The 21,657-nt window shown below is 36.6% G+C and overlaps 1 protein-coding gene across 1 annotated transcript; it reads right to left on the bottom strand.

Annotated features, from left to right (window-relative positions):
- Positions 1-15,576: 15,576 nt before the first annotated feature.
- LOC111888837 (uncharacterized) lies at positions 15,577-16,215 on the bottom strand. Its single transcript, XM_023884960.1, has one exon. The coding sequence runs from the start codon at positions 16,213-16,215 to the stop codon at positions 15,577-15,579; it is 639 nt and encodes a 212-aa protein (XP_023740728.1).
- Between the last annotated feature and the right edge of the window lie 5,442 nt (positions 16,216-21,657).

The following is a 21,657-nucleotide window of genomic DNA, read 5'->3' as shown; positions in this document are numbered from 1 at the left end:
ATCCGAGCTCTTGGAGCTCAATCATGCCTAGATCTAAAGGTTAATCAACTTATTACAAACCCTAATTCATAATCAAGCTTGGAAATGGCTCAAGAAGGACTTTAATGGAGCTATAAGGGACTATAAGCATGAAAACAGAGGGAAACTGAGTTATACCTCAAGGAAGTCACTGAAATAACACCAATATGTGTGGCCTCCTTCTTCTCTTCTTGATCTACTCTCCTTTTCTCTTAAAATCTTCAAGAAAACACACCAAAGCACATCAATCTCACAAGGAACAAGGGTTGGACGATATAGGGAGCTCTGAGGGTGAAGGGGGCGAGCTTGGGGGCGCATAAGATGACTTAAATAGGGTGCAAACTCTTGAAATTAGGGTTTCATCAGACAACGGGGACTTGCCGAGTCCAGAATATGGACTCGCCGAGTCGCCAACTTAAACGTGCTCTATCTCCCGTCTCTACTCGGCGAGTTGGGCCTACAACTCGCCGAGTCAGAGGCTAAAAACAATGCAACACTTAGATAAATTTTACATACCTGGAACCAGGTGCTACATGGGAGGAGTCCACCGTGCTAACAAGCGGCAAATGTGATGTCGTCTCATGAAACACGATGGAAAGAAGCCCTAACGAGAGCACACAAGCGAACCCCTTCCTCTTCAAGATTCATGTTGAAGTTATCTCTAATCAAACATCCATCGATGTTCAAACTGAAACGAAAATCTGGAAGATGAAGGCTGACTGAAACGAAAATCTGGAAGATTCATGTTGAAGCTATCTCTAATCAAACATTCTCGCTGGTTGCTAAAGAAGGCTGCAAAAAAGAAAGAGATGTGCTAGGGTTGGAACGGAACAATATGCACGCCTATAAACGAGAACACAAATGACTAGGTCAAATATATTACTTTATTTCCTTAATTGCAAGATTTAAATTAAATGATTTCCTTAATTAAAAGTACAAAATGTCCAAAATACCCTTTAATGATTTATTTAATGATTTATTATTTCTTGAATTCTCATTGATGCATTTAGGCACACAATAATTGCTAAAAACATTTGAACCTGGCTATATATATATATATATATATATATATATATATATATATATATATATATATATGTGTGTGTGTGTGTGTGTGTATCGCTGGCTTGATTTTGGGTGAAGGTTGATTCATCTTATCTCTTATGTCCAATACTTTTTGATAAGTTGTATAAGGTTGGTTGTTTGAGATTTATTTCACTTGATATAACTTTTTCATTAAGTTATTAGGATTTTGTTTTAAAGCTTTATCATTTTGTCACAATGTCTAATTTTTCAGGTGAATAGCCGGTTCTGACATAGTTTGAATAGGTCTTAAGTCTTAACTGTAAAACCGGTTTTGACCTATACCAACGACAAGTCGTCGCTATATCTCAAATGATAAAAGCGGTTACACACCTATACCGACGACAGGTCGTCTCTACAGGTTGTGTCAAGACAACATGTTAGTAAAAGTCTTAACTTTATTTACTTTTTTCTAGAAATCAGTTTCAATAGAGCCTCCGCAGACGAATTGTCGTTAGTAAGGGGTATCTATCCCGATGACTATTTGCACTTCCACCGACGACTTGTCGTCGATATAGGCTTCCTGATGACTTGTCGTTGGCAAAGGGGTTGTAAAAGTCGTCGGTATAGGTCAATCCCTGTAGCGTTCTTATGTACCTATTTACCTATACATCATTTGTTTATGAAATTTATGTATTAACATGAACCTTTTTACCTATTATATATTGAGTTAATCCAAAAAATGACCTAAAGATGTAAGAGAAAAACATAAAATGATAAGTTTTTTCAATATATATCACAAAAGTTTTGTAATCTACGAAATTATTTTTTTCCTACACTATGTTTCGTGAACTTTATTATTACACTGAATGATTGATAAATTTGGATGAACTTTAACCCCTTCCCCATCCCCACCCCACTGGAAAATGACAATTTTTTTTAATGAAAATAACATTTTACAAAAAATAGTTTTAGCTTAATGAAAAACTGTGAAAAAAGTATTTTTTTTAAATGTAAACAAAATGATATGCATCTAAATTTATCAAGATGTTTGGCTCTTAGGTGTTTTGGGTATTATCATGTGGTTATATATTTCGACTATATTAAAAGACCGTTTATCTCTCTTTAAATTTGGCTAATTTTTTTTGCTGATATTTATATATACATATGCTTAAAATTGTCTTTATATAATCTTCAAAATGATGTGAATCAGACAACAATGCACGGGCGGATCTAATAAAACGCCCGGGGTGGTTCGTGTTACCCCTTAAATTTTTAGGGGTAGTGGATTTTTTTGAAATTCTTTTTATGTAATGTAATTTTTGGACGTTCTACCTTTAAAATTTACGTGTGTTACCCGGCCGCCACTGCACCGATATGAATCACACACTAATTAATTTTGATACATCTAGCTTGTTTACATTTCAAATATAAACTAAACTATGGCGATTGGAGCTCCAACTATCTTGCAAAGTCAATTATTTCGTTACGATGACTAATGACTTACCAAAGTTTTATCGTGCCATAAATGTCTAGTAGTTGAGGTACAAAATTTTATACGGAAGGTCTATTGTTTAAGCCACGATATGTCCAAAATACCACTAATATTGATGATTTACCTTTACATGGGCTTTATAACGAGTTTATCTTTACATGAGCTTTGTAACGAGGAATATGTGAATTGTACAAACACTCCAATTTATCTTTTTTTTAATGACTCATCAAACTTGGTGTTGATAAATCTTGACCCGTTAGACGTGATTTTACATATAACATGTAACAATTATTAAATATAAAAATTAAAAACGAATTTACATAACGTAGATCATTATAAAATACTTTTTAAAGAATTTTCTAGTAAAAAACAACGATACATATTATAATATTAGGTGTAAGACCTATATATTACATTGGTTTATTTAAAAGAAAAATTAAATATAAAATTTGAAACATTTGAAAATTTTGAATTTACAAGAAAAATGAAAAAAAATTAAACTATTAAAATTGAACTATTTTTTTTTCTTTTTAAATTTAAACAAAAAATTTTAATAAATAAAAACGGAAACTAATGAGACTTTAATTTAAGAATTTTAAAATTAGAAGGAAAATCCATTAATGAAATTGATATGCATTTATTATTTACATTTAAATACTATTGAAATTAATAACATAGAAAAAACCATAAAATGACATGTTGAATAAAAGTTAATTTAATATAACCACAAAATGACATGTGACAAAATAAATAAAAATATGACATGTGACAAAAATGATTTTTATTTATTATAATAGATATTTCCAAAGTACATCTATATCATGTGGAAAAATATATGGTTTATGTTGGAGATCTGGATACCATTTGGATTGTGTGAACATTTTCAGAACTGATATTTCTACCCTATGCCTGAGTTGCAAGAAATTCAGCCTAGGATAATCCAAGAGGATACTTACGAATCTAGGCACAAAAGTGGTAAACCAAATTGCTAGAAGATTCTGTAATCGTTTGAAGAAGAAGAGAGCTAATAATTTTCGTGTGTCTCTTCTCAAAGAGAAGAACCGTTTATATGATAAACGAGATTAGAGTTTCATTAGGGCTGACCGTCATGGGTTGCTTTGGAAGCAAGACAGGAAATCCGAAATTTAATGAGGATTTAGGGTTTCCAAAACTAACTAGTTTCGTTAGTTTTACTATAGTAACCTATTTGAATTTCTCACTATGTTCCCATATGTAAATATCGGGACCCCAGCCAGGGGCTCTGCCCCTTGGACCCCGCTAAGGGCGCTGCCCCTAGACCCTACCAAAGGGGCGCTGCCCCTTTAGAAACCCCTGACCCAGGGGCGCTGCCCTCGGACCCCGAATTGTCGTCGAACCGGGTTCTAATTCGATCTTATACATGCGTGCACTTCACACAAACCCGTACATATTATGACGCCCCTTAGCTCATATGTTAGTTCCAATTACATAAAATGACATTGTGACACTAAAATCGCCGACAATCCTCCCCCATTTTAGTGTAACCCTTAAACAAACATAACCTTATCAAAACAAACCAAACTAGTACATAATGAAAATATCGAAACGATTGAATTTCCACTTAGTATCATACACTTGTAAATACTCGAGAATCAGGGTGTTCTAAGAATTGAACCCATCAACCCATTTGAATACAAGAAAGTAAAATACATACTAGTTTATTGAATTTCTAGCAAAATACAACTCGGGACTCTTATAAAGCCGTGTGTCCCACTCCTATCATGATCGTATCACGGTCAAGTCCACAACCTCTTGAAATGGGGTTACACTTCACAATCACATAGGTAACGACTTTCCATGTATCTGCACATACATTTATCAAAGGAATTATTAAGAAGTTAAACTTCAACCTGACTACCTTGGAGAACCGAACACATACCTGGGGTGTATACTTCATGTGTTCCAATCTATAAGTATGAGCATTCCACATTGAATTCAACTCCTGACATTACATTAGGAGGGAATTGGGTGTCTCATTATTACATAATTACATGGACTTTAATCCTATCCCGATTACAGACTTGTGCACTAAGTTTCTTATCAGACCTTTAGTCAAGTGATCTGCCAAATTTTGTTGCGATTTCATAAACTCAATCGAAATCACGCCATTCATGATTAGTTCTCTAATCATACTATGTCTAACACCTAAGTGTATAGACTTGCCATTATAAACCTGGATGTATGCCTTAGCCAAAGCAGTTGCACTATCATAAAGGATAGATATAGGTACTATCGTTTTAGAGCACAAAGGAATCTCATAGAATAAATTCCTTAGCGACTCTGCTTCTTTACCAGCAGCTGCTAACGCAACAAACTTAGATTCCATTGTTGAGTTTGTAATGCAAGATTGCTTCTTGGAAGCCCTAGAAATGGCACCTCCCCCAAGTAAGAATACCCAACCAGAAATTGAGGAATGGTCCTCCATGTTGGTTATCCAACTTGCATCCGAACGACCTTCTAAAACCGCATGACTCCCCAAGTAACTCAAACCATAATCCATGGTTCCTTTGAGATACTTAAACACTCTATTCACTGCTTGCCAATCTTGAGTACTAGGATTACTAGTGTACCTGATCAACTTGCCCACATCAACACCAATACCAGGTCTGGTACTTGTCATGGCATACATCAAGCTAGCAATAACCTTAGAGTATTCCAATTGTGAAATAGGAATGCCATTGTTTAGCATTAGTTTCACACTTGGATCCATAAGAGTTCTCACAAGAGAACAATCGATAAAATCAAACCGCTTGAGAATTTTCTCAATATAATGACTTTGAGTCATCACCAAACCTTTGTTCATCCTTTTAATTCTTATTCCAAGAATTACATCAGCCTCTCCTAAATCTTTCATGGAAAACTTAGATGATAACAATTTCTTTGTTTCATCTACTTGATTTTGGTCGGTACCAAAAATCAACATGTCATGTATATATAAGCAAATGATCACTCCAGCTCTAGTAGGATCATCAAATCTACTATAAACATATTTGTCACATTGGTTTGTCTTGAAACCAAAAGACAAAAGATTGTTTCATGTAAACTGTTGGATTAGTGTCTAAGTCCATAACTATTTTGGTATATACTTGACCCGATGGTGCATGGTCCTTTTGGGTTGCCTTCACCAAAGCAACTTGATTGGAGAAATGAATAAAGAGAGAGAGGATAATATGATTTATTAATATGTTATAAGAATAATATATTAAAGGAGAAATCATATTTGTTTAATTAATATTGGTCAATAATTAATTGAGAATTAATTTTGTGATCAAGTGTAATTAATTAAACTAGAGGGGCTGAATTGTAATTATGTGATAGTTACAAAATAAGGTAAGAATTATCTTATAAGGGTGGTGAACGAATTTAAGGTTGGAAAGCCTTAGAATTCGAGTATGATAAGGATTCAAGGATTATCTTATTGGTTGCTTAATGGATAATCAACTAGATAAGGATAATGACTGAAACCCTATCTCTACACCTATATAAACAACCCCAAGGCCATGAATTCGTGTATCCCTTTCCAAGAGGTCCCAAATACGAATTCTAACCTTCCTCCTCTCTCTATATACCTTCTCCACTTGCTTATGGTGTTTGTGAGCCATTAGAGGAGTGACACTTGTGACTCTTTGCTTTCCAAGGTCAATTCAAGGAGGAATTGGATTGTTATTGCTATATAACAATCAAGGTATGTTCTTAAACCTATTTACATGTGAATTCTGATTTCCATATGCTAGTATTAGGGTTCAAAGTCTTGGATTCAAAGTATGTACAATAGAGAAACCTAGATCCGAGCTTTAGGGTTTGTATGAGCACATAGGATGTCTTATGACCAAAACCCATTAGTGGTATCAGAGCCATGATTGGTTTCTATTGTATTGATGCTTGTTGTAACTGAAAAATTCGATTTTTTGCATTCTGGAGGCTGGACTCGCCGAGTCCATGGCTGAACTCGCCGAGTCCAAGGTGACTCGACGAGTCCAAGGCTGACTCGACGAGTCAACTCGTCAGAAGGAGGGTACTTCGGGATTTCTTGCTGTTTTTGCTTATGGATAATTACCTTATCATGTTAGATTAATATTAATCCGATTATATGATATATTTGACTATATTTTTAATCTAATTGAAGATATTTATCAATTAATAGGATAATTGTTTCCTTATAAGATAATTGATTAATTATTTTAAGTAAATTGATAAATTATTTTGCAAGAAATCATCAAATATGGATAATTATGTGATTAAATGTTAATTTAAATTATTTGTTATTTGATCCTTGTTGTTGTGAAAAGTTTCATATTTGGCCCTTTAGGTTTTATAGTTTAAATTTGAACCCCAAAAGTTTTGTTGTTTTGAAATTTAAATAGTTGAAACCCTAATGTTTTGAAAAAGGTTTCAAAACTTGCCCTCAAGTTTTGGAATTTAAATTTTGATTAAATAGTTTAATTTTGATGCATATTTAAATTCTAAACCCTAATATTTGAAATGTTTCAAAATTTGCCCTCAAGTTTTGGAATTTAAAAGTTGATTAAAAGTTAATTAGGAATGTTAAATTCTAAAACCCTAGTATAGTTTTTGAAAAAGTTCAAATCACACCCTTATGGTTTTGTTAATTAATTAAGGTGTATGATTAAAAGAAGTTTAATAAATCCATAAAAGTTTAGGTTAACCATTTAACAGAATTAAAGGTGTAATTGTTAAAGTTAACCACATAGTATTTTAAAAGGTTATAAAATACACCCTATACTATATATAACATTAAAAGTCTAACATTATATATATATATGTATAACTAAAAGTCAGTCTTACCGTTAGTAGGCCTCATTCACGAAGCTGGTCTATAAGGGGTGTTTAAGGAAATTGCCTATAAAATGGCGATTGAATGGGTATCCACTCTTACCCACCGCACTCTTGACTAGTGGAGGGTCGTTAGCCGAACGGGTAGGATGGGACAAAACCTTCCATTATAAGTATAATGAAGTACAAAAGTAACTAAATGTTTTTACAAATTCCTAATCTTAGTTACTTTAGGCAAAACTGAATTGATGCAATTCCATGAAATTACACTTTGTTCCCTTGCAAAGACGTTAGTGGAGCGTGTGTGGTTAACCGGCACACTAAATGGTTCTAAGCAAAGGTGGCAAAGGGTGACTCAATGTTTGTCATAGTTCGGTGGAGTGTGTGTGGTTTACCGGCATATCGAATAGGTGACTGTAACATGTGGGGGCACCATGTAAGTTTGCATGGTTATTCACACCCGCTTTGTGATCCTCGGCATCCCAGTCACAAACTAGAGGGGCATATCGAGATATAAACATGCCATTGAAAGTTCAATGTATCTCAAAGGATCTAGGAGTTTTCATAGATTTAAAACTTAAAATTCTTTTTCGTTTTTCATGGTGGAAATTAGTGAATCGTCATTCACTTACCTTCAAATATTCTGCAATTAGGGTTACGGCATCCCTCTCCCGAGTTGTAGAATATTGTGTTGGGTCCTAGCCTTAGTATCTCATTTGGGTGATTTACTAAGGACTCATTCAATCAACTAACTTGAATTCGTTTTCTCCCATATTATAGATGTCAAAGTTCGACAACTATGGTCTTCCCAAATCCCGTGGAACAAGTATTCCACATGAAGATGGTATTCCACGATTTAATCGAGGAACAAGAAATCATGCTTCACTTCCTCCTCCTCCTCCAATTATTCTCCCTAACCCACAAGATTGTAAAATTGAAAGGTTCAATATCACTCAAGCCCTATTGGCAAGTAAACATAAAGAAGGAAAGTCGGTGTGTGCACACATCCTAGGGATGAAGTCGCGCATTGATAGACTAAGAATGATGGGATCCGTTGTTAGTGAAGAGGTGGCTGTTGATTGGGTTCTTCAGTCACTTCCCAACTCATATAGTGAGTTCGTAAGAGAGTACTATATGATGAACTACGACGTGACCCTTATAGATCTCACCTAGATGCTTATTGCTGCCAAATCAGCAATGGTTTGGCGCAATAGGAAAAGCAAGGTTGATTGGTGAATCTGCCTTCAAGAACTCTATAGATATAGACAATGGCAATGAAAGACATGCAATGATCGAAAAGTTTGATCATAAGAGAAAGGCGATGTCTGAAGTAGTTCCATGTGTTATTCCAAAAAAGTCAATTTGCTTTTATTGCCAAGAGAAGGGGCATTGGAGACGAAGTTGCCCTAATTACTTAAGAGATCTAAGAGATGGGAGAGTCAAAGGTATGACTACGCTTTAGGTAAAAAATCCACTATCTAACTCCATTAAGTTCCTATTCATTGATTCTTAATACATGATGTAATAAGATTACATTTGAGTGTTTTGTAGGGACGGTGAAAAGAAAGGAAGCTTGATAAGAGAGCAAGATGAATCTAATCACAAGAGATGGATCTCGATCGCATGGACTTGAAGATTAATTTTTGAGCTTAGAAAGTTATGATAGAGTTGTTAGAAATTTTCTTTTGTACATAGTTTTCAATGGATTTTGCATTGTAAGGACAAATGTTTTCCGCTGTTTTTTTTATAAAATAAATTTTCATTTGACTTATTTATTTATTTCCTTGCAATGAAATCGTTATGAAAATTGGTGTTTGAATATTTCTACAACAAATGGATATGATTCTTATTTATGGTGTTTATGGAAAAGTCGAGAATTTACCAAATAGGGAGAGTTTCTCATCGCCCAAAGTTTCAATCGGACAGAAATTTGGAATCATGCAACTTGGTTGCATGATGAATGAGAAATTCATATTTGGAAAATAGACCAATTCATTGACAAAGTGTCAAGTGAAGGACTTGGAGATCGAATACATAAAGTTGCGTGTTGATCAAGACCACCATAAGAGTAACAATGATATTCGTCATGATTTACTAAAGGTTTAGTAAATATGATTATACTTACAAGATTAAGTGTAATTCTGAATTGATTAAAGGGTTTAGATCAATAGCATAACGAATAAGAAGAATCAAGTAGGCAGAAAGATAAAAGTTTCTCCATTCTAAGAAGAAGGGAGAGTAGCTTTTATGCTTTATGATATGTCTTAGTGATTAAGAACCATATCTCAGTTGATCCTCTGAGTAAGTCTTAGTACAATTGTATGTCTAAGAAGAGGAATCAAGAATTGAAGAAATGGTTAAATCAATAAGTCAATCATACTTCGTTCCAATAACAAGTCTTAAAGTTAAGATTGTGACAATGAGTGAAAAGTATTAAAGGTTTATAACATTCATCAAATGTAGGAAGTTGTGATGTCTTGAATAAGACAAAGGCCAACTAGTACCAATTTATGAAGTGTTTTGATAAAAACTACACTAACTCTTGAATATTTGTTTGTCAAGAAATGGTTAATGACAAGAGAACCTTATATGTCAAGGAGTCAGTGGGAGTCTTAATGGTCTTGAAAGGTTTCAAGAACAAATCAAATAAACCTTATCGATCATCACTAGCACACGAGTTGAGGTTTACAACCTATCGTGTTGACATTATTTTGATTCTGTGCCAATCCAATTGAGTTAATTATACATGTGAGTCCTATGAGTTCTCATTTGAATGCATAAAAGGCAAGGACCTTGATCAATGGAAAGTACATTGATAGGAAAAGGTGAGTTGCTTAACTACTTGGAAGACGTGGTGGGCAGCTGTGCTACCATAAGGCAAGAAATCAAGATTAAGAAAGTTCGATCCATATGAGTTTGAATTCGTCGTAAACTTTGTTTTTGACAAATTCACATGGACAGGAACATATACACCATTTAAATCTAAGTGTCATAAGATTTCCTCCTTCATGAAAATGATTGTGAGGAAATGCTTTCACTAAGACAGATTTTAAGAAGATAGTGATTGTAAAATTGCATTCTCGAATTCAATTATGGTTACGGCATCCCTTTCCATAGTTTGAATTGTGAGGTTTGACAATTAGTCTTAATTGTTTAGACACACATATGAACTATCGAAGGCAAAGGTGTATAAAGAATCCTTGATAAAAGATTATCAAAGCACTAAGTATTAGAAACATGAACTTAAGAAATTCAATAAGCATTGTTTTCTGAAAGTTAAGATGTTTATGAATACATGTCGAAGCTAGTGGGAGCATAAGTGTTATGTTTTATAATAATCATCAAGATAGTGGGAGCATAAAAGTTATGATTGTATGATTATTAAGGAAAGTATTGCAAGGTTAGCAATATTAATTATAGAAAACAAGAGTCATACTTTGCAAAGTCGCAATAGTTGAAGAGTTGTTTTGCTATAATTAAGGGAGAGAATATTATGCTTCATTTCAAATCTAAAGGTTTAGGTTGAGAAATGTTAATAAAATTTAGTCAAAGATACAAAGTGTGTTCTTAAAATTTCGATTATGATTACGACATCCCTCTTCACAATTCGAATTTTGAGAACATAGAAAATAAAACATTATGCGTCGTGTCCCATACGCTTCGGGTATAGGATCGATTGCAAATGCTTTAATGTTTGACCATTCTAAAATTTTCCAAATGTCGAGCGCATTTAGAGGGAAAAGGGACTAGATTTGGTTTTGACTAAAATAATTAAACAACTATCAAAGGACAATCCAAGTTCAACGAGGATTGGTCGCTTGTGAGTAGTTGGAAGTATAGTATTGGAAAATATGGAAATATTTCCATATTGGATGGACCGTATCGACATCATTACGAATAGATAAGATTCTATTAAGAATGAGTTGTCATATGGAACATATGGAAGTGTGTCCATATTGGGAATTGAATATTGAGAAATCTATGACTAGATTAGAAACTTCTATGCAAAAGAGTGTTCAAAGAAAGTACCTTGAGAGAGAGACATCACATCTATGGAATTGTCTTGTAACAATCTCCGATAGAAGACTTTGTAATATCATTGGCAATAGTCTTTGTGACTTTGCTGCAGTGACATTACGAAAGGATAGTTGCATAGAATGTTAGAATCTAGCATATTCTATAAGTAACAAGAATTTGATATTCTTTAACTTATGAAAAACGGATTTGGAGTTGTGAAATGAGAAGGATTGGAAATGCGTTCAATGTGATCTATTTCACAAAGTAAGAACCATAGGTAAACATTGTGTGCATGCTAGGAGCATGGGACAAGTGTTGGAATTCAAGTAAGAAGTTGATTAACCGAAACAACAAATAATGAGTAATCGATATGGTGATAAATAAAAGGTGTTTTATTTATGCTCAAAGGGTTGAGGCCATATGGGATTAGTATTATTCTTGTGTTTCACATTTGCATGTTTTGACTTCCAGAATAATTGAGTTTATTAAGAATAATCGAATTATTCAAACGGGCCACAGTCGTTCATATGTTGGAAGTAGATATGAATGAAGACTGTCGTGAATTGGTGTGTGGATTGTCTAAAAGAGTATTAGACATAAGCAAATGTTTGCTGCAACGTTCATGAGTGCTTATGAATGTGATTTGAGCATTGGATTAGACCCACGCTCACTTGGATCACTCCATGAATTGTATCACGAGTGATTGGTGAGACGATAACATCTTATATTCTTGAAACCGAGATGTGTGAGTTGTATCTTGCGAATCGGTTGCACATTGATAATATGTAAACGCACCAGTAACTTGGTGTTATAAAACATATTGTTGTGTGTGATTCGGTGCGTGAGTACAAGCAAGCATTGTATCAAAGTTTATCCGTTCCTTTTATCCAAAGTAGGATAAAAGCGATATCTTTGGGACCCTCGATGGTTTAGTGATGACAAACGTAAATGCTCGGCCGGGCTAGGGCTAATTTGATTTGTTCAATTAGTCAGTCGTCATAAATCGGAAATCGAGATATAGTACAAAGAGAAAGATTTGAAATCATATCTCATATGATATCTAGAATGGAGGAATATATGATCCCTTATCTTAAGGACACGCGTATCTGATATGATCAGAGTTGACAGCGGCTTTGGAAAGCTACAATTGCAGATCGGGATCCGAAGTCATACGCAGAATAGTTATTAGACTTATCCAAGTGGGAGACTGTTGGATTAGTGTCTAAGTCCATAACTATTTTGGTATATACTTGACCCGATGGTGCATGGTCCTTTTGGGTTGCCTTCACCAAAGCAACTTGATTGGAGAAATGAATAAAGAGAGAGAGGATAATATGATTTATTAATATGTTATAAGAATAATATATTAAAGGAGAAATCATATTTGTTTAATTAATATTGGTCAATAATTAATTGAGAATTAATTTTGTGATCAAGTGTAATTAATTAAACTAGAGGGGCTGAATTGTAATTATGTGATAGTTACAAAATAAGGTAAGAATTATCTTATAAGGGTGGTGAACGAATTTAAGGTTGGAAAGCCTTAGAATTCGAGTATGATAAGGATTCAAGGATTATCTTATTGGTTGCTTAATGGATAATCAACTAGATAAGGATAATGACTGAAACCCTATCTCTACACCTATATAAACAACCCCAAGGCCATGAATTCGTGTATCCCTTTCCAAGAGGTCCCAAATACGAATTCTAACCTTCCTCCTCTCTCTATATACCTTCTCCACTTGCTTATGGTGTTTGTGAGCCATTAGAGGAGTGACACTTGTGACTCTTTGCTTTCCAAGGTCAATTCAAGGAGGAATTGGATTGTTATTGCTATATAACAATCAAGGTATGTTCTTAAACCTATTTACATGTGAATTCTGATTTCCATATGCTAGTATTAGGGTTCAAAGTCTTGGATTCAAAGTATGTACAATAGAGAAACCTAGATCCGAGCTTTAGGGTTTGTATGAGCACATAGGATGTCTTATGACCAAAACCCATCATAAACATCCTTGTCAAGATTAAGATTTAAAAATATTGTTTTCACATCCATTTGGTGAATAAACAGATTTTGGATACTTTCCAAGGCAATCAACAATCTAATTGTAGAAATACGTGCAACTGGAGCATACGTATCAAAATAGTCAACACCGGGTTTTTGTCTAAAACCTTGAATGACTAACCGGGCTTTGAATTTGTTAATAGTCCCATTAAAATTCATTTTCTTTTTGAAAATCCATTTGCAACCAAGTGGTTTAGAACATGGAGGCAAATCAGACAATACCCATGTGTTGTTCTCAAGAATTGATGACATTTCATCATCAATTACTTCCTTCCAAATGTCACTATCGCGAGAATCCATGGCCTCTTGATATGTATTAGGATCATCTTCAATACTATAGCACTAAGAGTATTCAAAATTAATTTCATCCCTTGAACCTTCCACCAAATACAGTTGGAATTCGGATCCGAAATTTTTCGCAATTTGGACTCTTTTGCTTCTACGAAGCTCTTCTGGTTTTTATACATTACCACCATATTGACTTTTTGAATCTTGGATTTTATTAGTACCAAAAGTCAGATCCTTAGGCCTTTGAATTGATGAAAAATGCATCTCATCATAAATTGCATCTCGTGATTCGATAACGGTGTTAATTGAAACTGAATCATTAGGTTCTATTACATAAACCTATATGCCTTGGAATGTTCAGCATATCCAATGAATATACAATCAATTCCACGTTCTCCTAAAATTTTCTTTTTGGGCTCAGTGAGTTTTACAACTGCCCAACATCCCCAAAACCGAAAATAACTCAGATTCGACTTTTTCTTAAACCAAAGTTCATATGGGACTGTTTTGTTCCTTTTATTTGGAACCCAATTTAATAAATAGCATGCCGTTAACATGGCCTCTCCCCAAAATCCATCACTCAATCCCGAGTATGACAACATCGAGTTTACCATTTCCTTTAAAACTTGATTTTTATGTTCAACAATACCGTTCTGTTGGGGTGTGTAAGGTGTCGTGGTCTCATGAATGATACCCACTAACTGGAAGTATATGGGATCCATATATTTACCTCCCTTATCAGTCCTAAGACATTTAACCGGATGCAATTCCACCTCGGTTTTGTATATTTTGAATTTATCTAAGCTTCATCCTTAGAATGTAACAAATACACATAGCAAAACCGAGTGCAGTCATCAATAAAGGTGACTACATACTTTTTATTTCCCAAAGAAGGAGTGGAGTGAAAATCACACAGGTCACTGTGTACAAGTTCCAAAACAGCTAAATTTCTAGTGACACTAGGAAAGGGATGTTTTATCCCTTTTGTAAGAATGCATGTTTTACATTTATCAGAAGTGATATCAAAGGGTGGAATTAATCCATATTTTGAAATCTTATGCATCCTTCTAAAGTTGACATGATCTAATCTTACATGCCAAAGCATAGATTTATCCACATTAGAAGCATAAGATACAAACGCAGAATTATGAACATGTAATGATTTGACAACAATATTCAAACGAAACATTCTATTATTTAAATATCCAAACCCAACAAATATTCCACCCTTAGATAAAATAAAATTATCCGAATCAATAACTTGTTTAAAACCATCAGAATTCAAACAACTAGAAGTAACAAGATTCTTGCAAATCTTAAACATCAGAAAGCCTAATTGTCCTTCCAGAAGTAAATTCAAGACACACGACACCAACACCACAAATAGAAATACAAGAATTGTCTCCCATTTTAGCACCGAACCATCTTCAAGTAGAGTTAATGTTTCAAACATCCGTTTATCCTTACATACATGGTTCGTTGCCCCGTAGTCGATCCACCAAGCAACATCATCATCCTGCATATAGAATGATTCAGGAATGAATGAAACATAGTAAACATAATTCTGATTAGAATTATCAAAGTTAGTAAAAAACTGACCTCTTTTAACTTGGGCCAAAGACCCGTTCTCCTTCCTATTGGATCCACTGTTTCCAGAACCATTGTTGCCTAAGTTCACACGACAATTACACTTGCAATTCCCATTCTGATTGCACCTCCAACAAACCAGATCCTTTTTCTTTTTGTTGGAGTTGCTTGGGACATGTTCATGCTTAAGTTTGCCATGTCCTTTGTGGTTCTGATTTCTTGGTTTGTTTTCAACCATATGAACCGAGGGCTATCCAGATTTAACTTTTCCTTTGTGTTTTTCAGATTTGTCACTTTCCTTCGCACGAAGAGATTTTTCAATATGAATATGACTAGTAAGTTGAACCAAATATAGTTCTTCCTTTTGATGTCTTAAGTTATGTTTTAAGTCTTTCCAAGATGCAGGAAGTTTGTCAATGATGGTTGGCACAACAATGGATTCATCCATATTCATACGGTGTAGTTTAAACTGACCATATATGCCAAAGAGTTCATTGTATTGTTCAGTGACAGACCTTGAATCGTCCCTCTTATAATTATTAAAATCACTGACCAGAAACTTCTTGCTAGAAGCGTCCTCAGTGATGTATTTCAATTCAAGGGTGTCCCATAACTCCTTGGCGCACAAGGCTTCACTATAGATATCAAATAGAGCATCAGACATATCGTTCAGAATGTAACCTTTGCAGATGTAGTCATCGTTGTCCCACTTCTGTCTCCACCTTATCTCTTCAACTGTCACAACAACACCTTCCTCAGCCTCCGCTGGTCTGTAAGTAGTCAACATGTATGCTGCTTTCAGAGTAGTCGGCATGAAGTGCATCTTCTCCTCCCAGCATCTGAAGTCGACGCCTTTGAACTTCTCCAACTTTGCAAACTTCATGGTCATCTCGTTGATTGAGTCTCCTATCTCCAGAAACAGGAAATATTAGTTCGAATGTTGGAAAATATAGGGTTTATGTTGGAGATTTGGATACCACTTGGATCGTGTGAACACTTTCCAAACTGATATTTCTACCCTATACCTAGGTTGCAAGAAATTCAGCATAGGATAATCCAAGAGGACACTTATGAATCTAGACACAGAAGTCGTAAGCCAAATTGCTAGAAGATTCTGTAATAGTTTGAAGAAGAAGAAAGATAATAATTTTTATGTGTCTCTTCTCAAAGAGAAGAGCTGTTTATATAATAAACAAGATTAGGGTTTCATTAGGGCTGGCCATCATGGGTTATGTAACACCCCATTTATTAAATAAATAAATAAATAAATATATTGATGAATGTATAGTAGCCCTAAAATCAATAATTATATAGCAAGGTGTTGGTTTTGGGAAGCCAAATGCAATAAGTGGGATTATTTGGGGGGTCAAAGTATAAATTCGAGATTTATTTTGTAAAGATTTTAGAATACAGGGGGATATTTGGTAAGTATTAGACCTAATATGAAACGATTTATGAAAGAAGGGGCTACTTGGTAAAATTTGGACTTAATTTGTAAAGGTTTTAAGAGGCAGGGTTTAAATGGTAACTTATGGTCTCATTTTGAAGAGAATGGGGAGGGAGGGACTGAAATTGTAATTATGGGATGAAGATTGTTATGGTAGTGGCTATATAACTTTTGCATTGCCTTAACCCTAATCCATGACACACCTGCCATCATCGGAAGTCCTCCAGCCGCCACTTTGTCGTAACTGACCACCACCCGACCATCGGCGGTCTATCCGTCGGACGCCATTGTTATGTTGAATCCGGACGTTTGGGACACCGAACGAACCACCAAGCCATCATTGTGTCCCTCCGCTGAAATTGTGATCCGCCTCCTGCCTCATTGTACTCACTCCTCCTCCCTTTCTTGTAACGACCCAAAAATCATGACTAAAAATTTCATTTTTAAAACATACTTAAACCACAATTTTTCAATCCATAACATAAATCACAACATAAAATCAGACTGTTAATTCAAAACATATTCTTATTATCATAGTAAAACATCACAGGCTGACTAAACAATGGTGTGTGCCATGCGATCACCCCGAGCTCTTCCCTCGGCTACTGGAAGTACCTGAAACCAAAACTGAAAACCGTAAGCACGAAGCTTAGTGAGTTCCCCAACCTATCACATACCATACATAATCCCATACTGCAAGCACTGGGCCACGCCCGCTACTTCAGGCCTCACCCACTACATCGGGCCCCGCCCGATCCCAGGCCCCGCCTATGTCTGAACCCCGCTCGGTATACATATATGTTTTACTTTAGGCCCTGCTTGTCTCTGGGCCCCACCCGCTAAATGCATGCAAACATATAACCATAACACATAACATATAAACTTAACATACCCTACTGCATTACTATCCTAAGGCCTCGCCTATCTTGTGCCCCACCCCTGCCCTGCTACTAATGAGTCATGGAACCCCGTCCACACTCATGCTGATAGTGAGATACGTACCTAGCCCACACTCACTTCTTTCCTAACTCGGGCCTCGACCCTGCTCGGCTATTAATGATATATGGAACCCAGTCCACACTCCTGCTAATGGTGAGATACAGGACCTCGCTCACACTCACCTCCCTACCAGGCACATACAAGTATTACACAGACAACAAGTATACTCTATCATGCAAATCGTTCCTTGGGCACCCTCCCGACATTGGACATTGGTCGTGAATATCATAATAGCAAACAGTGCCTAAGGCTAACCCCCAGGTCTTCCTACTCATAACTACATGGGCCGACATTGTGGCCGTAGACCCATTCACACAAAGGGAAACTCACCTCGCCCTGCTGAACCGTGCTGATACTCCTCTGGCTGCTGACTGGCAATTCCCGAACTGCTGACCCTTCGACTTCCCGACTACCAAAATCAAACATCACTTAGTCCAATACAATAACCCTTCCGGGGGTAAAATGACCATTCTACCCCTAAACCAACTTGGTCCATATCTAAGGCCCAAGACTAAGGCCCAATACTAAGTAAGCTTCCCAAGCCCACTAGTGGCCCAATTTGCTAAATTGGGCCCAATCCCTCTATTGGGCCTTACTTTAAGCCCAACTATTTCCTTGGCCCATAATATCAGACTACTGATGCCCCACTAAGGCCCAAGAACCTAAAGCATGGCCAAACCGAGGCCCAATAACACATGGCCCATCCAGACAGATTACACGGGGTGTACATCTGCGTACGCTAAGCATATAGGCACAATGGTGAGTACGCTGGGCGTACCTACACGTACGCTCAGCGTAATCCTCCTGTTAAGACCTTTTTATTCCTCCATTCCAGCGGCTATAAACTCAGATCCAGGTCATTTCTCACGTCTTAATCCATAAAGTTATTGACTTGATAACTTTACTTAGTCCAAACCAACCCAAACCCCAAAAATGATATTCTACTTCCATAGGAGAGCTAGATCTCATGCATGAACACAAATGGACCATCAAGATGACAACTTTACTACTCATGGGACACTTTTAGCTCTGAGGGTCGCAATCCCAAGCTCAAGGACGAAGTTTTACCATAAAGGCCCAATATTTGGACCTAAAAAGGTCCAAAGCTCCATATACCTAGATCTAAGCTTCTATGAGGAAAGTTGGAAGCTTTTTACCTTCACAGTGTCTCAAATGATGATGCTATCCCAGATCTATAAGCTCTGGCCTCCAAGGTTCCTCCTTGCCACTCTTATTCTTTTCTCTTCCAAGCTTTAAACCACCAAACTAAGCTTACCAAGGTCAAGATCTCACACAATGAAGGGCTGGGGCGTTCTAGGGTTTCTCTGGAGTTGGGGAGGCTGATAAGGAGCTAGGGTTAGAGCCATTATGTTCCTTATATAGTGGCACACCCTAAAAATACGGTTTTGAGGCTCTGAGCGTATGCTGGGTGTACGCCTCTCCGCACCTGTGATTATTCACTCCACTACGCTGGGTGTAACCCAGCTTACGCTGGGCGTACCCAGGCGTGTTCCAAAAATGCATGCATGGCCTTCCATGCGAACATTTCTCCATAAGGGCCATTATTTCCAATATCTTCAAAGTTTCATAACTCATTCATTCTAGATTCATTCCCGATAAACTTTATATCCACATAAAGGTGGCGAGAAGCCCTACGCCTATAACAACACACCCCGGCCCGACACCTTCTTGAATAAAACTCAAAACCCATATATGACCAAAATGCCCATAGCCTTGACTTTTGGATCCATAAATGAATGCTTTTCCAAACAGGGTGTTACAACTCTCCCTAATTAAACTAGACTTCGTCCTCGAAGTCTGCTACGGTCAACAATTATGTACTCTACTCACTACATGCCTTCCTGATGCATACATCTCCTGCTGAATGCGATCCTCGGAGGACTGCCTCAATTGGTCTCCTGCCCAGTCATTCCGGCTAAAACTAGTCCTTATAGATAATAACCCCGAGAGCACTCTAATCACCAACAATCCTGAGAACACGACTCTTACCCAACCGACAATCCTTTCGGTACTCCCCGAGTACCCATGTTGGACATCCTAGGGTTTAATGTCACAACTAGCACTTTTGGCTAGGAAATTCCACCCTCAGGTAAGTAAGGACTATTGTGAGATTGTGCTAATACTCCTAAGTGTTCAATATAAATTCCTAAGGAGCCATAATGTGTTAGAATCCAAATCTCTCCAAGTATAGTGAATCTCTCCCAAATCTCTCTAAGTATGCGAAATCCCTCCAAGAATAGTGAATCTCTCCCAAATCTCTCCATGAATAGTGAATCTCTCTTAAATCTCTCTAAGTATGCGAAATCTCTCCAAGAATAGTGAATCTCTCCCAAATCTATCCAAGAATAGTAAATCTCTCCCAAATCTCTCTAAGTATGCGAAATCTCTCCAAGAATAGTGAATCTCTCCCAAATCTCTCCAAGAATAGTGAATCTCTCCTAAATTTCTCTAAGTACGCGAAATCTCTCCAAGCATGTGAAATCTCTCCCAAATCTCTCCATGAATCTCAAATCTCTCTCAAATCTCCCTAAGTACCTTCCTCAGTCGAAAACATCTCAAAATCCGGAAGAGGAAACCCTAAAAGGACCCTCTTGGTCCGGACTCCTCTTGGTCCTAAACCTCTTGGTCCGGAACCCTCTTAGTCCGGACACCCTTCTAAGGAATCAGAAGGTTCTCACCTTTAGAACACCCATGTGCTTCGGACCTTCTTGCATGACTCCGGAAGGATAAGCTCCGGAAGACCTTACCTCGCATCACTTCGGAATTGCCTAGTCAATCTTCGCACCTTCGGTCCGGACTGAGGACCGCGCTCCGGACTTCGCTTGTAGCTCTTGACCCGCTCCTAACTTCGGAATCCGAGAAAAGCCTTCCGGAAGTTCCTGTTTGATTCGGAACTTCACTACTTGCTTCGGAAATTTACTCCTTTGCTCCGGAAGTGGGAGAATGACTTCGAAATGATGAGTTTGACTTCGGACCCTCGTAGGAACCAACCCCCACTCCAAATTTTCATTATTTTCGGACTTTTTCACCATTTTAAGGCATTTTGACGCTGGAAATTACACCAAACATGTATTTTTCCAATCCTAAACCCCTTAGACCCCTATTTTATGCTAAAATTAATTATTTTAAGCAGATTCTTCATAAAAACAAATGGTTGGGATTTAGGAAAACCTTATCCTAAATCAAGAAAAGGACAAAAGGATTGACTTTGTGATTTGATGAAATTCCTCGTTTCCCATGCAAATCACAGTACTCCATGCTTTACCCACCAAATATCCATGCATGGACCACCAGATACCTATGTACCAAAGATTCCTTCCTTTTCCTTATACTCCAAAGCAACGACAGTGAAGGAGTTTAGATTCCACTTTTTCTCTCACTTTTCCCCATTTTCTCTCAAAAACTCATCTTCAAGCAAGAATAGAGGATCTTGCTGAAAGGAAATTTCTCAACTTCTTCCTGAGAAATTTTAAGGTAAATTCCTCTACCCATCTAATATTTTATAATATTTCAAAGATGACTCCATATTATTTTATTCATAATATGTGATGATCACCCTTAGGAAAGAATCCCTCCCAGGGAAGTTCCTCATCTCAGCAAGAGTTTAAGCTTGAGATCTTCACTCCATAACTCCAAACAACTCCTCAAATAACTCAACGTGAGCTTCATACCCCACCTTTTTCCATGTTTTAATGTTTTTGGGGGAGAGTACAAGTCAAATCTTGCCTAAACTCTTAAATGATTACATATATACGTATGTTTGTATGTGTATGAAATATTATTAAATTATTATTTAGTAATACACTCATGAACGAAGGATTTCTAAATTTCACAAAGAACAGAGGATACTTTGAACAAAAGAGC

The sequence above is a fragment of the Lactuca sativa genome, chromosome 2, assembly GCF_002870075.4.
Source record: "Lactuca sativa cultivar Salinas chromosome 2, Lsat_Salinas_v11, whole genome shotgun sequence".
Taxonomy (NCBI): domain Eukaryota; kingdom Viridiplantae; phylum Streptophyta; class Magnoliopsida; order Asterales; family Asteraceae; genus Lactuca; species Lactuca sativa.
Note: the sequence above shows the minus strand (reverse complement) of the source record. Positions and strands in the feature narration are given on the sequence as shown.